At 48.3% G+C, this 18,907-nt stretch overlaps 1 protein-coding gene across 3 annotated transcripts in view; it reads right to left on the minus strand.

Annotated features, from left to right (window-relative positions):
• Window positions 1-18,907, minus strand: part of LOC144818519 (A disintegrin and metalloproteinase with thrombospondin motifs 3-like) — a 641,954-nt gene that overhangs the window by 521,000 nt on the left and 102,047 nt on the right. For all 3 annotated transcript variants that reach the window (XM_078676013.1, XM_078676012.1, XM_078676014.1), the window contains exon 3: window positions 6,058-6,449. In XM_078676013.1, the coding sequence (XP_078532139.1) occupies window positions 6,058-6,449 (392 nt within the window). The remainder of the gene's footprint in view (window positions 1-6,057; window positions 6,450-18,907) is intronic.

Raw genomic sequence — 18,907 nt, forward strand, 5'->3', positions numbered from 1 at the left:
CCTCTGCACAGAAATAGAGCATGGAAAAATAGCCAAAGTGTCCTGCAGGGTAACCTATGCCCATGTTAGTCCTCTTACATCTAAAATCATTCTACTGCAGAAAATGAGGGTGCATTTGGGACTTTTCGATTGCAGCTCATGCCCATAATTGTTTTCTGCTTAGGAAGGTCTGTTTTGTCTCAATACTAAGAGTATGTTTTTTTATTTGTTGCTAGGTGTCACCTAATACTGGTCAAAGACATGCATATTTGACATGAATGTGAGAGGATTGCCTGTGAAAGATATCATCTCTCATTAGAAGGCCTAACAGTAAAGTAAAGGCATTCATTGCAAATACATTGTTCTCCCTGACCATTAAAATAACAGATTGTATTTTGACTCCAACAAAAAGACTTCTCTATAGGACTTTTCTAATTTTGAAAACAAAAAAAGTGATGGATGAAATGCCTGAATTAATCTCAGGTGCTTTAAATTAGTGTGTTTCATACTACACTCCATCATTTTGGTATTCGCTGTGCTATTACAAACAAGCACCAAATCAGTTTTGGCCCCACCCCAAAGTTTTAGGTCACCTGACACAGCATGGGAGTGATCTTCCAGACAGAACAAAATGCAATGTCAAGTATTCCCTGTACCCGCTTCTACTTTTTAATTCTATTTGATTTTGCTTCCCCCATGCCCCCGCCAATGAGTTGTGATCTTAAACACCATGAATCAGGAGAGGGATGTTACAGTTATCACAAGTGGTGAAGTCAACATTGCTAAGAAATGTAAGAATACCATAAGAGATAAGAACAGCACATCTAGGAGAAAAATAGGGGATGAGTCTTTTGTCCACATCATTATTAAGGTTACAACAAAAGTGTTCAATACACAGGCTGGAGGCCATATTTCTAGTGGGGCAGAGGCAGACGAGAGCCAGTTCGGAGAGAGACTACTATAACCGTGCACGGGTTCAACCACAGGTTCTTTCAGAGGCTTAAGAAACAGGGGATAGACACTGGAAGAAAACTAAAGCAAGGAGCAGGCTCGTGGCATTCAAGTTGATAAAAGAAAGAAAAGAAGGACAGGTGTGTATTTTCCATTTGAAAGCTGCTTATTGCACTGTTATGTTATAATGTTATGTTTTTACCATTGGGCTAGAACATAGCCTGCTATTATTACACTCTTTTGCTGCTGTCAATTACCAGCAGGGCTGGACTGGCCGTAGCAGTCATCGGGCATTTCCCAGTGTTGGGCCGTTTTTAGACCCCTGGGGGGGCCTTTTTTTACTGGGGGCCTGTTTTGCAGCACACAAAAGCGGCACAAAGCTTTCCACTAGCAGCCCGAGGGTGGCCGACATCTTTACCAGGGATGATTTTGGTTCTCAGTCCGGCCCTGATTACCAAGGGCCTATGCAATTCCAATATTCAATCGCAAACCAGAGTCTGAAAGTTCGGGTGATTTTATTTATAGGGCGCTATGGTCTATGCACTATTATGTGGTGTGACTTACTAGGTGTGAGGTTCATCTCTGTAATGATATGTAAAGTGAAGATATTTGGGATAGTTGTGAGGTGATTTGAAATCATTGGGCTGCCCCTTACACACTTAGACCTGTCAAAGTCGGTCAGTGGAATGTCTGACTGAAAAGACTTGGCAGCCATTATCTGGTGCCCAATGATTGGTTTCCATGTTTTGCCTTGATCCAGGGAGTAGGTTCTGGGGCTGATGGGCGAAGGATTAAGGCCTCACTTCAGTTCCAAACCTCCGTATGTCATACCGCTCGCTAATACTTCAGATAGTATAATTTTATGATGACAACATTGCCTTAAGTCTCCTGACTACATACACCTCCCCCATAAAATAATACAGTTGCAGATATTTTTCCATTGTATATCTTTACCCCAGCCACAGCACCTATTGTTTTCTCCACCTGCTGAAAAAATGCCCCACTCTGCCTTGTTTTCAGCTTAGATAATTCCTTTACCAGACCAAAGTAGGAATGCTAGATCTAATCCCCCAGACTAATGAGATGGACTGAAAGCAAAGAAAATAAATAAACAATTTGGGGTTGAAGCTTCAGGTGTGTTGCCAGTGGGAGCAGAGATTATGTAAGGCTGGCATTACCAAGTGATGGTTTTGGGGTGGAACATTTATACCATCAAAGTTTAAGGAGACTCTGTTGAGTATTTACAATGTTTCAAAATTAAGTGCAGTGTTTCTCTGAGCAAACGTATATTTCCCTCATCCAGTGAACCTTGTAAACCTACTAAGTACAATCCACAATAAGAAGAGAATATCTGAGGCCTCTTCAAATACTGCGACAAATTTATGACAAACTTGACCACATAATAGTGTCTGGGATTTCCATGAAGCACCAGCTGCAGCTCTCTGCCATGAACTCCGTTAACTCCTCTGCACAGGTATAATATAACAGGTATAATGAACTAGTGCTCATCAACCTCTTTCTGTTAGTGTTGCTGGGCCAAAAATGTAAATCCCTCACAACAAATAGTCATGGAGAACTTTCTGAATGCTAACAACCAATCCAACAAGCTGGGACCATTTTTTTCAAAGATTGCGCAACGACTCTCGGGAACTGAGCAGCCTCCTCTGATGATCTGCATACCTCTTGTGCCACGCGTTAGGACCATCCCAGTTTCTGGATCCATTTCAACACGCATTAATACAGCATTACTTTGAAAGCAATGAGCATATCTGGAAAATGCATCATTTACATTCGCCAAATACTGAGCTTCATCACGAGAACATAATAACTAACAATATCATTAATCAAAGTTCTGCTCATAACAGGTTAATCATGTCATGAGAAATTGACATAACTGAGCTACAAAGAAGGCTCGACACAGTTAATCGCAAAAACCATCACGATAGAGAAAAATGCAATCTCAATCAAATGGAAATATGCAACCAAACTTGACATTCATGCTTGAGTGCATGATCTCATGCCTCTAGCCTCCAATCGAAAGAGAGCCCTCAAACTTGAAAGATAAAGAATGTATGTTAAAAGAAACATACAAAGAATTCCCAGACAGTTGTCTGACTATCTACATACCCCAGAAGAATGATTTTCTTTTCTATGATCATACGTGGGCACAAAAGTGGCTCACTTTAGGAGAATCCCTCTTGCCGCCACCTCTTCAACAACATATGGAGGCTATTATTTAGGTAAGACTGACATGTTTCAGGAAAATAGCAGGTACATAATTTATGCATAATCAATGACAGTAAATCAAAATAGTGAACACATTGACTCTTCATATTGAACTTCTAAAATGTGAAACATTTCACTAACTGTTGATTGAATATGAATCAATGAACCATAATTTGTCAAATGCCATTTATTTACCAGCTTCATAATCATTGTAAAATGATAATTGAAGCATCATGCAGATTCGAAGTTGTTCAAAACTCATGGCCACATGCAGCATCCCTAGCTGAATTGCACTAAGTTAGCTAGAAACCACACCGTTGTAGACATAGGAAAGGAGAAATCGTCTTAAATAAGTGGCATACATTCCTAAGCGCTTTCTAAGAAATTTGGAAACAGATTTTAACTATCCCCCATCATTACCTATTGTAACTTACATCCTGCCGTGATTCTCTGTAAGCCATCCATCATGCAATGCTCTAAATCCGTGAGTTTAATCTCAGACAAAAATATGGAATCTATGTGCCCACGTGAATTATTTGGCTAGAGGAGCACAATAACAAAACAGATTCCTTCAGAAAATAAAACACGTATCCAAGAAGATGTTTTTTAGGTCTCGCTGTAGCCAATGCGCTTGCGCATTGCTTCTGCGAGAAATTATGTAGGGGCTCCAGTAACAACAAGAGGGCTTTGGAATGCGGATTATGGCCAGTGCATGTGAGGCATTCAAGCACGAAACTGGCATCTGGACTGCTTTTGCCAGTGCGCGCTTGGCCTCACTTCCCGCTCCCCCTCTTACTTTCGTTATCGCTCACACCCCATATGCTCGTTCCCTCCCACCCTTCCTTTTTTGCCAGAGGGCTTTGGAATGCGGATTATGGCCAGTGCATGTGCCTCACCAATTGCTCCCCCGCCCCCCCAATCAGACTTCAAAGGCTGCCGCTCCCCCCCCCATCAGACTTCAAAGGAATGCACTCCCCGCTATCTTGTTCTTTTAGCCCTACACTCGCCATGCATTAGCTAAAGCTCGCCAGTGGGCCTTTTGCCCCTCACTAAAAGCTCCTCTCCTCACGTCTCTTTCTCGCTCTCGCACCCACGCTCCAACTCCATCTCCACCCTCCAACTCCAACTCCACCCTCCAACTCCAACTTCAACTCCACCCTCCAACTTCAACTCCACCCTCCAACTCCAACTCCACCCTCCAACTCCACCCTCCAACTCCACCCTCCAACTCCAACTCCACCCTCCAACTCCACCCTCCAACTCCAACTCCACCCTCCAACTCCACCCTCCAACTCCACCCTCCATCATCACTCAGGGACACCACCACATCACTCAGGGGCACCACCACATCACTCAGGGGCGCCACTCAGGGGCACCACCACATTACTCAAGGACACCACCACATCACCCAGGGACACCACCACATCACTCAGGAACACCACCACATCACTCGGGAACACCACCACATCACGCGAGGACACCACCACATCACTCAGGGACACCACCACCTCACTCGGGGACACCACCATATCACTCGGGGACACCACCACATCACTTTAACACACCACCACATCACTCTAATACACCACCACATCACTCAGCCCAACTACATCATCACTCAGCACCACAACAGCTCTGTCCTTGCTTGCTACCAACAAGCATTGCCATAGCCAATAGGACTCGCATTAGGAAAGTGTAAGCTTTTAGCTTTGTGAATAATGATGCTATTAATTTATATATTTTCAAAGCCAACACATATTTAAAAAATGTGTCATTTACAATACCAATAGCTCACACTTTCCTAATGCGAGACCTATTGCATTGCAAATGCTTGTTTACTAGTGGTTCTCCTCAAATATGTTTGTTCTCCAGACCTCTCTAGGTTAGATTACACAGCTCCTTAATTATTCGCTTGAGTGAAATCCACAATGTGTCGCCCCCAGTTGTGTAACGCAAAATAATGCCCCTCTCCCCAACAGATTGTGAAGGGAGCCCCAGAGTCTCCCATATATTACAGATGCTCATTGGCCTTGGGTTGAATGGTGCTCCCCTGAAGAGTAAAGTGGCCTCCTGGAGGGTTGAGGGGCCCCTGCACCACAGGGGCTGCAGGGGCCTTAGTTATGCCCCTGGTGCCACCTAAAAACATCTTGCGTGCTATTGCTGCTTGGCGAGTATTAGGAAAGAAATTATCAGGACATATCACCTCAGTTCTGATCATGAAGCCAGTAGCCTATTCAAGCTGGCCAGAATAGTTCTAACAAATATTCACACTGGGGCTGCAAACTCCAAACTCAAGAATTTATAAGCTTGGGAGGCTTTCACCCACTAGTGTCAAAACACTCTTCTGGAAACATTGTCATTCAGAAAGCAAAATTATAGAGCAAATTGTTCTATGAGACTGAATTTAAAGTTTGTAATTTCATCCCTGACACGAACATTTCCCTCAAAGGCTATCTTTAAAACGGAGAACTTTAATGTTTGCTCTTTCGAAGCCACGCCACTACTAATATTCACCTCCTTATGAGACTACTTTATGGACTGAAGATTCTACATCAATTTATTTTAGTCTTCTATAGACTATTATTATTTTTTATATGTTTGAATTATTTTATGTTTATTGATAAATATTTTTTTATCATGTGCTAATTAGTAAAACTTTATAGTCAATATTTCCAAATATGTTGTGTGAAATTCATGATGTGTGTTTGCTACCACTTATATGATGTGTTCTGCTGACAAACTGGGTCTTCTTTGTGTTTTATACCATCTCAAATAAATAAACAAATGTGCACATAGTTTTCTGCCCATTCAACATATTGCAGACAGGTCATATAGGTCCAATTATATTTCTGAAAACTAACATCCGCACAACACACAAAAATAAAGTGGGATAGCTCTTACCAGACCATCACAGTTGCTAAGGGCAACAGAGGCTCCTGGGACATCAGGTATGTCTCCAACATAGGCACAGTTAGTCTGCAATGCCTCTTTCTTCCACGGTGTGTCTGTTCCACTTTCCGCCTGATTCACATCTTCATCTTTACTTCCATCTTCAAACCATTCTACCACTGCTCCTGGAGCCAACAGGTGATTATTGGGCCTGAGCCTGACATGGAATTGTCTCCCAAAAACAGTGAGGTTATAGAAGAGTTGGTTGACTGGGATTTGCGACACATCCCTGGGTGACCTTCTTTTATGGCTGGACGAGAGCAAGGTGGAAACAAACTGCCCCTCTGCATCCGTGCTGATGGGAGTCACTATCCTGTATTCTCTTGGTCTGGTGTTGGGTAAATCTATATTGTAAAAGAGAAAGAAAATATATAAGACATAATGTAGCAGCTTGTCATTAATTCAATTTAGATCAATTTACAAGTTGAAGAAGTGAGTATAAGAAGAGACCCAAATGAAATTGGAATTCAATAATCTTAACAACACTTGGTGAAAATTGAACTCAAGCGAAGGATCACTAGAGGAAACTCTCACGTGTGTTTGTTGAAAAAAAAAAGTATATTTCTTTCGATTCATTAAGCAAAGCAGGCAACAACAGCCCTATCTGCAAGGGCAGGCTACATACGGAGTTTACATTTTTTATATTAAGCCATTAAGCATAGTCCTGAGAGTTTAACTTCTTTATGCAGAACACAAAGTGCTTTTTAAATAATCATAAATGTCTAAATGTATTTCATTTTGGTGAAGTGTACACAATAAATAGAAAGTCAGTCTGATTTCCCAAAAAACAGAACCAAACAGGAGTAGACTGGGAATGCTTTTCAGACCACAACTATGAGAGCAGTAATGAGTGCAGAACTATTGCACAGTACAATATTACAGCTTAAAATTGATTTGAAAACAACACTCTTCTGTGGATTGATTTTAAAATATATTTAGAAAGAGATTGTGAATCGGCAGCCTATTTTTCTAATACATTTCTAATGGGTACAGAAAAGGTACAGAATGGATTAATTTAAATAGCAATTGAACTAGAAAGAGTAAACTATTACATTCAACCTACCACTGGCTTCGAGTGACCTCTCTAGGACCTTTGTTTTAAATATACTGAACTGCTAACCATAGGCACCAGGATGGGCCTCTCCTGGGATTCTCCTGGCTGTGTAGTGTCATGCAAGCAAAAATGTGGCACTTGCACAGCGTGGGTGAACAGGAACTGCTACTGATATATATCACTTGGGATAAAAGAAGGGCTTGCCAAGCTGGCTTAATGGTTGTCAAGGAGAAAGGTGCCACTTCAGAGATGAGTCTCCGCTCCCAGGATCTAAAAATATTTTTTCTCTTTGAGTGCCCCCCCCCCTACCCATGTACGCGAAGGTTGCTCGATTTGCTTTACTTTACATTGCATCATATTGCCTTTCCTATGTCCTGTTGCTTTTTTTCTTTTTGAAACCCATTCTTTTATTTTCCCCTTTTTGAAACTTAATAATCCATCTATATCAGCTTTCCTTTTTGCATATCCAGTTAATTCATTTATCACTCTTTGTTACTTGTGCCTGCTACAGACAGGATGAATAAGGTTTCAAAAATGGGCAAGGAGAGATCTGCATGTGATGGATTGACATTTTTGGCCTTACAGTAAAAATTTACAAATAAATATCTTCGATTTCAAACCTGGTGCCATATTACAGAAGTGCAATGGGAATTTGCGCCGGCTTTGCGTGCCCCCGGGGCACTTTGGTATTACAGAAGGGGCCGCAGACGCTTCTGCATCCCCATCGGTAAAACTGATCGCGCTGGTGCACATAAAGCGCCAGCGCTATCATTAGAGAGTGTTCCCTCATTTGCATGGGGGCGTGGTGCCATAAATATGAGGGAATCCTTTTGCCTCTGCTTCCGTGCCATATTACAGATGCGGGCCCAGAAGTAAAGAAGCTGTCAGGTGGTGCACTGTGAATGAGTACCCTGAGGGCAGCCCTCTGGAGGGGTGGAAAGGGGGTACCATGGACCCCCCAGACTTTCCCTTGCAGACAGGTCTAGTCACTCACTACACTTGCCTGCAAGGAAATCTCTAATCCCTCTTTAAAGTGAATGCGGGTGGCTGTCGGCACAGTGAAACACGGAGCAGCTTCAAACAGCTGATCTGTTTTTCACATGAATGCGCAGCCCCCAGGGCAGCGTGAGTTCATGGCTGCCCGGGGCCAGCACATACATCCTAAGGCGCATTTTCCTTGTTTGCACGGGGCTCAACTTTTAAAAGGTGCACCCGGTGCAACAAGGAAAATATGCTGTATATATGATAGTTCCCCTGGTGGTTTAGAAATATTTTGGGCAGGGCCAAGAACATTTTATTATTGTGAAATATTACCAAAATGTGAAATATACCAGGTTTGGAAGAGACTGACCTAAAATGACTAGCAAATTCCTCTTGAAATGAATAAAATGGAGGGGAGGCCAATGTGCCCATGAATAAATCAAAAATGTCCTCCCACTTAGATCCAGGACTGGGCAGAGTTCGCTGAGTTCCACTACACGGAACTCTGCAAATTGACAAAAAACTCTCTGTAGAGTTCCGCAAACTCCATGAACGAAGCAGAGTTCAATGCCCTGGCCTACTTAGAACCATGAATTTCCTTCTACTTCAATAACTCATTCTTGTTACATGTAAAACATTGATCTTATATTTTCTTGAATGACATAAAGTTCAAGTGGAAAATGTGAAGGAAATGTAAACAATAATATTAGTAGTTTTTAGGTCTAGCCTGTGCAGCGCATGTGTAGCTCTGTGAGGCATGTTGCACTAGAGCATAGGCACCTCCCATGTTTTCAATTGCCTTCTCTGACTGGCCTTTGTAAATGCTCGCTTTTGATTCATAGATAGGCTTACTAGTCCCTCCTTTTGGGCTTTCGTATCCTCCCATGAGGAGTGCCCCTGTTACATGTGCTTATACGCTGCATGTTATTCCCACTGTTTTTTAGTTGCCCTGCCTCTGCTCATGTTGCTGCCATGAAACCTTATTAGCCACTTAATTTTTCAGCTAGGCCCATCACTTAATCTCCCTGTGCCATTCCTACTCCACCTCACCCGTCCCACAACAGTGCATACCCGCCCCCACCATCCCTCCAAGGTCACTGCTTGTTCGTCTGTGCTTATTCAGCTTTGCCGCTCGCTGTGCCGCTCTTAATCTCCCCATGCCGTTCCACACACCACCTCACTCCTCCCACAATAGTGCATGCCCGTCCCATCACACCTCTGAAGTTATTGCTTTTTCCTACTGAAGGCGGTGCTTTTTAGGTCTCATCTGAGCCAGCGCGCATGCGCTACTCTGCGAGACATTTAGTAAGGGCTTTAAACTTCGGAACACACGCTTGTGCATGTGCTTTTCTTTTCTTCACCCGCTATTGGCCTTTGCATGCGTCTGTCTAAGAAAGACAGCACACAATTGGCCAAAGGCAGGTGCATGTCCCGCCTTCTCTCTGCCCTGGTCTAGGCTCTGCGGGAGCGACCAAGCGGCTTTCCTCCCTCGTCATGGCTCCTTAAGCACAGCGTGCACTTTCAGCTCCAAACGTGGTCGCTTTCACTTTCGCGTACCTCACTGCAGGCAGGACAAGTTTTTTTTTTTTACGACCACACCTCCACGACCACATCCACCAGCACCACCACGTCCACCGCCACCACTTCCACTGCCACCACCACGTCCACCACGTCCACCACATCCACCAAATCCACAACCATGTCCACCACCAACACATCCACCACCACCACCATGTCCACCACTACGTCCACTACCACCACATCCACTACCACCTTGTCCACCACACCGTCTACCACCACATCCACAACCAGCACGTCCACCACCACCACATCCACCACCACGTCCACCACCACCACCACATCCACCACCAACACATCCACTACCACCACCACCATGTCCACCACCACGTCCTCCACCACCACGTCCACAACCACCATGTCCACCACCACGTCCATCACCACATCCACCAGCACCACAACGTCCACCAACACATCCACCACCATGTACACCACCACCACGTCCACCACCACCTCCATCACCACCACGTTCACCACCACCACGTCCGCCACCACCAGGTCCACCATGTCCACCATCACCACATCCACCACCACGTCCACCACCACATCCACCACCACCACGTCCACCACCACCACATCACCCATGTCCACCATCACATCCATCACCACCACATCCACCACCACGTCCACCACCACCACATCATCCACCACCACATCCACCACCACCACGTCCTCCACCATGTCCACTACCACCACATCCACCACGTCCACCACCACAACCATGTCCACCACATCCACCACCATGTACACCACCACCACGTCCACCACCACCATATCCACCACCATGTCCACCACCACATCCACCACCACATCCACCACCACGTCCACCACCACCACATCCACCACCACATCCACCAACAACACATCCACCACCAACACATCCACCACCACCATGTCCACCTCAACGTCCACCACCACCACGTCCACCACCACCACGTCCACCACCACGTCCATCACCACATCCACCAGCACCACTATGTCCACCAACACATCCACCACCACGTCCACCACCACCACGTCCACCACCACCTCCATCACCACCATGTCCACCACAACCACGTCCACCACCACCACGTCCACCATGTCCACCATCACAACATCCACCACCACGTCCACCACCACATCCACCACCACCCCACCACATCCACCACCACATCCACCACCAACACATCCACCACCACCATGTCCACCACAACGTCCACCACCACCACGTCCACCACCACCACGTCCACAACCACGTCCATCACCACATCCACCAGCACCACTATGTCCACCAACACATCCACCACCACGTCCACCACCACCACGCCCACCACCACCTCCATCACCACCACGTCCACCACCACCACGTCCACCACCACCACGTCCACCATCACCACATCCACCACCACGTCCACAACCACATCCACCACCACCACGTCCACCACCACCACATCCACCATCACCACCATGTCCACCATCACATCCATCACCACCACATCCACCTCCAAGTCCACCACCACCACATCAACCACCACCACGTCCACCACCACCATGTCCGCCACCATGTCCACTACCACCACATCCACCACGTCCACAACCACCACGTCTGCCACCATGTCCACTACCACCACATCCACCACGTCCACCACCACCATGTCCACCACCACCACGTCCACCACCACCATGTCCACCACCACCACATCCATCACCACGTCCACCATCACCACGTCCACCACCACCACGTCCACCAACACCACCATATCCACCACCACCACGTCCACCACCACCACATCCACCACCACCACATCCACCACCACCACGTCCACCACCACCATGTCCTCCACCACATCCACCACCACCACCACCTCCACCACAACCATCACCACGTCCACCACCACCATGTACACCACCACCACATCCACCATCACCACGTCCACCACCACGTCCACCACCACATCCACCACATCCACCACCATGTCCACCACCACCACGTCCACCACCACCACATCCACCAACACCACCACATCCACCACTACCACATCCACCACCAGCATGTCCACCACCACCACCATGTCCACCAACACCATGTCCACCACGACCACATCCATCACCACAACATCCACCACCATGTCCACCACCACATCCACCACCACCACATCCACCACCACTACCACATCCACCTCCACTTCCACCACCACATCCACCATCACCATGTCCATCACCACCATGTCCACCACCACATCCACCACCACCACGTCCACCAACACCAACACTTTCACCACGTCCACCACCTCCACCATGTCCACCAACATCCACCACCACGTCCACCACATCCACCAATACCACCACATCCGCCACCACCACATCCACCACTACCACATCCACCACCACCACCACATCCACCACCATGTCCACCACCACCATATCGTCCACCACCAGCGTGTCCACCACTCTGTCCACCATCACCATCATGTCCACCAACACCATGTCCACCACCACCACGTCCACCACCACCACATCCACCAACATGTCCACCACCACATCCACCACCACCACATCCACCATCACCACATCCACCACCACCAAGTCCAGGACCACCTGTCCACCACATCCTCCACCACATCCACCAACACCACCACATCCACCACCACCACGTCCACCTCCACCATGTCCACCACCACCACCACCACCACCACCACCATGTCCACCACCACCATGTTAACCACCACCACATCGTCCACCACCACATCCACCACCACCACCATGTCCACCCACATCATGTCAAACCACTACCACATCCACCCCCATGTCCACCACCACATCCACCACCACCATGTTCACCACCATCACCATGTCCACCACCACCTTGTCCACCACCACCACATCCACCACCACTACATCCACCACCATGTCCACCACCACCACCACATCCACCACCACCACATCCACCACCACCACGTCCACCACCAGGTCCACCATGTCCACCACCACCACATCCACCACCATGTCATCACCACCACATCCACTACCACCACCACATCCACCACCACAACGTCCTCCACCACCACCACGTCCACCACCACCATGTCCACCACATCCACCACATCTACCAGCACCACGTCCACCACATCCACTACCACCACCACATCCACCACGTCCACCACCACCACCATGCCCACCAACATCCACCACCACGTCCACCACATCCACCACCACATCCACCAATACCACCACATCCGCCACCACCACGTCCACCACTACCACATCCACCACCAATACCACATCCATCACCATGTCCACCACCACCATATCGTCCACCACCAGCATGTCCACCACTATGTCCACCATCACCATCATGTCCACCAACACCATGTCCACCACCACCACGTCCACCACGAACACATCCACCAACATGTCCACCACCACATCCACCACCTTCACCACATCCACCACGTCCACCACCACCACATCCACCAACACCACCACATCCACCACCACATCCACCAACACCACCACATCCGCCACCACCATGTCCACCACCACCATGTCCACCACCACCACCATGTCCACCACCACCTCCTCCACCACCACCACGTCGTCCACCACCACATCCACCACCACCACCATGTCCACCCACACCATGTCAAACCACTACCACATCCACCCCCATGTCCACCACCACCACGTCCACCACCACATCCACCACCACCATGTTCACCACCATCACCATGTCCACCACCACCTTGTCCACCACCACCACATCCACCACCACTACATCCACCACCATGTCCATCACCACCACCACCACATCCACCACCACCACATCCACCACCACCACGTCCACCACCAGGTCCACCACGTCCACCACCACCACCATGTCCACCACCATGTCACCACCACCACATCCACTACCACCACCACATCCACCACCACAATGTCCTCCACCACCACCATGTCCACCACCACCATGTCCACCACATCCACCACCACATCTACCAGCACCACGTCCACCACATCCACTACCACCACCACGTCCACCACCACAACGTCCACCACCACCACTACATCCACCAACACCACATTCACCAACATGTCCACCACCACCACCACATCCACCACCACCACATCCACCACCACCACGTCCACCACCACATCCACCACCACCACTTCTACCACCACCACCACATCCTCCACTCATGTCCACCACCACATCCACCACCTCCACCACATCCACTACCACCACCACCATGTCCACCACCACCACGTCCACCACCACCACATCCACCACCACCACGTCCACCACCATGTCCACCACCACATCCACCACCACCACATCTACCACCACCACTACACTCACCACCACATCCACCACCACCACATCCTCCACCCACGTCAACCACCCCCACGTCCACCACATCCACCAACACATCCACCACGTCCACCACATCCACTACCACCACCATGTCCACCACCACCACGTTCACCACCACCACCACGTCCACCACCACCACCATGTCCACCACCACCATGTCCACCACCTCCATGTCCACCACCACCACATCCATCACCACCACCATGTCCACCACCACTACATCCCCCACCATGTCCACCACCACCATGTCCACCACCACCAAGTCCACCACTATGTCCACCACCACATCCACCACGACCACCCCATCCACCACCACCACGTCCACCATGTCCACCACCATGTCTACCACCACCAAGTCCACCACTATGTCCACCACCACATCCACCACCACCATGTCCACCACCACCACGTCCACCACCACCACCCCCATGTCCACCATCATGTCCACCACCACCACATCCGCCACCACATCTACCACCACCATCACCACACTCACCACCACCACATCCACCACCACCATCCACCACTACCACCATGTCCACCACCACCACCACATTCACTATCACTTCTACCACCACCAACACCATGTCCACCACCACGTCCACTACCACCACATCCACCACCACCACGTCCATCACCACGTTCACCACCATCACATCCACCACCACGTCCACCACCAGCACCACCACCACATCCACCACCGCCACGTCCACCACCACTACATCCACCACAAGCATGTCCACCACCAGCACATCCACCACCATGTCCACCATCACCACGTCCACTACCACATCCACCACCACATCCACCACCATGTCCACCACTACATCCACCACCACATCCACCACCACCAGACCCACCACCACCACGTCCACCACCACCATGTCCACCACCACATCCACCTCAATCTCGTCCACCACCACATCCACCACCGCCACATCCACCACAAGCACGTCCGCCATGTCCTACACCACCACCACATCCACCACCACCATGTCCACTACCACCACATCCACCACATCCTCCACCACATCCACCACATCCACCAACACCACGTCCACCACAACCATGTCCACCACCACCACATCCACCACCACCACATCCACCAACACCACATCCACCACCACCATGTCCACCACCACGTCCACCACCATGGCCACCACCACCACATCCACCACATCCACCACCGACACATTCCCTGTACATCCACAACCACCACCACATCCACCACCACCACCACATCCACCACAACCATGTCCACCACATCCTCCACCACTACATCCACCACCACCATGTCCACCACCACCACGTCCACCACCACCACATCCACCACATCCACCACGTCCACCACCACATCAACCACCACCACATCCACCACTACCACGTCCATCACATCCAGCACCACCACCACATCCACCACAATGTCCACATCCACCACCACGTCCATGTCCACCACCATGTCCACCACCACATCCACCACCTTCACCACGTCCACCACCACCACGTCCACCACCACCACATCCACCAACACCACCACATCCACCAACACCACCACATCCACCACCACGTCCACCACCACTAACACATCCACCACCACCCCATCCACCAGCACCATATCCACCACCACATCCACTACCACCACGGCCATCACCACGACATCCACCACCACCACCACATCCACCATGTGCACCACCACCATGGCCACCATCACATCCACCACCACGTCCGCCACCACCACCACCACCACATCCACCACCACCACGTCCACCACATCCACCACGTCCACCATTAAAACCACCACCAAGTCCACCACCACGTCCACCACCACGTCCACTACCACCACCACGCCCACCACCACCACTACGACGACGACCTGTGACAGGTAAAGTGTCACTGGAGGGCAGGGATAATAGGAGTGTCAACCCCGGCTGTACATTTGACATTAAAGGATGCATTGGGTGCAAGAAGACAGGAATAGGGGCTAGAAGTATTATACCAGACCCAAGATACATTTTTAAGAGGCGCAATGTCACAGGGGCTCCTATAAAAGCACTCGCAGAGTCTCTACCTCACAGTGTCATACCTGCACGAGCCACTCACTCAAAACAAGCATTGACATAGCCAATAGGTCTCACCTTTGGGACCTTATAAGTGTTTAGCCATGCAACACTTGATGTTGTTGCACCAAGGATATTTTGCCGGATAACTAAACACTTATAAGGTCCCAGAGGCGAGACCTATTGGCTATGCCAATGCTTGTTAGTTTTGGTGCCTGCTGTGTGGCTCATCATCTCCCCATGCCATTCCACACACCACATCAACCCTCCCACACCAGTGCATGCCCACCCATACCACCCCTCCGAGGTCACTGCGTCTTCAAAAAAATGCGCATGTTTTTCATCTGAGGCGCCCGCTTCACCGACCCGCCCGTTGCTGCTTATAAGGCAGCAAGATCCCTAGTGTATGCTATTGTCGAGTGCCACAGCCCTCCAATACCCACTTCTAGGGACAGGGGACTCCTGCATATCTTCGGGCCTGCAATTCTGTCCCTCCCATCACAGAAAACATTTCCATTACATTGCCTATAGCTTTTACTCTAAAAACATGCTAGACCTATTGCATTGCAAATGCTTGTTCTTATCATACAAGTTGGCACAATGTTTCATTAAGGCTCTTGAAAATGCAACAATGATCTGTGAAGTGGAACCTTGCATCCTCGTCTATCGTGTAAGCAAACCATTATAAGCCAATGTAATCTCATGCTATTGCAATTGATTTCCGAGAAGCTGAAGATAAAATAATTAGATATCTTCCCTGCAGCAGAAAACACTTGCCGTATCGGCTCTCATTTACCTAGGAAATTGGTTACAGCCATATTTCAGAGTAATTAATTATAGCATGACTTATACAAACCTGTTATCAAATAAACAAGAGATTTCATGAGAAAAAAATATTTCATCAAAGAAGGACCATATGAGGATAGATACTCAACTGACAGATAAACAAGTACATTTTTAACATAATAGGTAGAGTTGAAAAACAATAACAATCAATGAAACAGGTCCTAGGTATATCCAACCAATACAGCAGGTATTATATACTTAGGAACTTACAATTAAGTGACTAGAATTGCTATCAGTATGAAAGGGTAAATAGGTAAAAAGATTAGGTTTCTTCTGTATCTGCAATATATGACTGTGGAGCAGATAAAATAAAATCAATATTCATCGAGAACATCCATCCAAACCGCAGTACAAGCGCTAGTCATTCCTCGGTTAGACTATGGAAGCGTCGCCCTCTGTGGTCTCCCCCTTTCAGCTACCGCACCACTAAGAGCCTCTATGAACGCTGCAGCGAGACTTATCACTGGATCAAAAAACCGCTCGCACATTTCCCCTGACTTAAAATCCCTGAACTGGCTGCCTTACGAAGCTAGAATCCACCTGAAAATCGCCTGCATGACTCACAGGGCTGTACACCACAACTCGCCTAACTACCTCACCCAGAAGCTCACAATCTCAGGGGGCTCAAGAGCCACTAGAAGCACTAAAAATCTTCTTCTGAAACCTCAAAGATTCCGGAAGGAAAAAACTTATAAACGCTCCTTCTCAGGAATGGCACCCAGGATCTGGAATGCCCTCCCTCCAGAAACCAGACTTATCTCCTCCACTGCATTCTTCAAAAAAGAAGTAAAAGCGATCCTCATGGCCAAATTCACCTGAACATTTACCTTGGATCTATTGAGACCCTTCGCCTGTCCTCTTATCACATGTTTTGTCTGATCTACTATGTTTTCCTTGTTTCCCTGTTTTATTTGCTCTGATTTGATAACCTCTAGCTACTCCGTGCACGATAACTTTGTTAATCACTCGCTCCTTTTTCTTATACCATGTACTTGTAAAGCGCTCTGATATCTGCAAGGATCTTGTTCGCGCTATATAAAACTTTCAAAATAAATAAATAAATAAATTGTTTTGCTACAAACTATATGTGCCACAATGTAGATTTGTTTATCCACAAACATTCCATGTTATTGCTCTGGTAAAGGTGCAGCTAGCCAATGAGCCTCTGACTACATAACTAGTTTTATGCATGCGTGTCTGTTCCCAGAGAAAATAAAGGATGTAAAACTTGTTCACGTAGCACAGGAATGCAAGGGGCAATATCGATAGGTGCTCATAAAAGATAAAACAATAAAAATAAAACAAAAATAAACTAACATGATGTTATGTTATGTTATAGGTAGTTTTGTAGCGCGCTCTGCTACTGGGGAGTATCCTGGCGCGTTGCGGAGGTGACCAAACATAACACAGAGAGACAGCCTAGGCCTGACAAACAAACAGATGGGTCTTGAGATCCTTTTTAAACTTGGATAGACACTGGGCGGTACGCAAATGAAGAGGGAGAGCATTCCAAGCCTTCGCAGTTACCACAGAAATAGATTGGCCGCCCAGCCTAGCCCGCTTATAGCGGGGAAGAGTCAGTTTGGCCATCGAGGCTGACCTGAGACAGCGAGAAGGAGTGTAGAAGGAGAAGCGCTTCCTCAGGTAGCCGGGGCCTAGGTCATGGACAGCTCTAAATGACAGCACGAGAGATTTGAATATAATTCTCTGAGCTACAGGGAGCCAGTGGAGCGCGAGCATATGTAACCGAGCGCTCTGCCATTTCGGAATGCTAAACAAAAGGCGGACCGCGGCGTTCTGGACAACCTGCAGTCGTTTGACCAGATAAGCCGGGATACCACAAAACAATGCATTAGCATAGTCCAATCTGGACAAGATGAGGGCACGCTCAACCGTTTCCCTAGCTTCTCAGGGCAGCAGAGGGAAGAATTT

Source organism: Lissotriton helveticus, chromosome 2_1 (assembly GCF_964261635.1).
Source record: "Lissotriton helveticus chromosome 2_1, aLisHel1.1, whole genome shotgun sequence".
Lineage (NCBI taxonomy): Eukaryota > Metazoa > Chordata > Amphibia > Caudata > Salamandridae > Lissotriton > Lissotriton helveticus.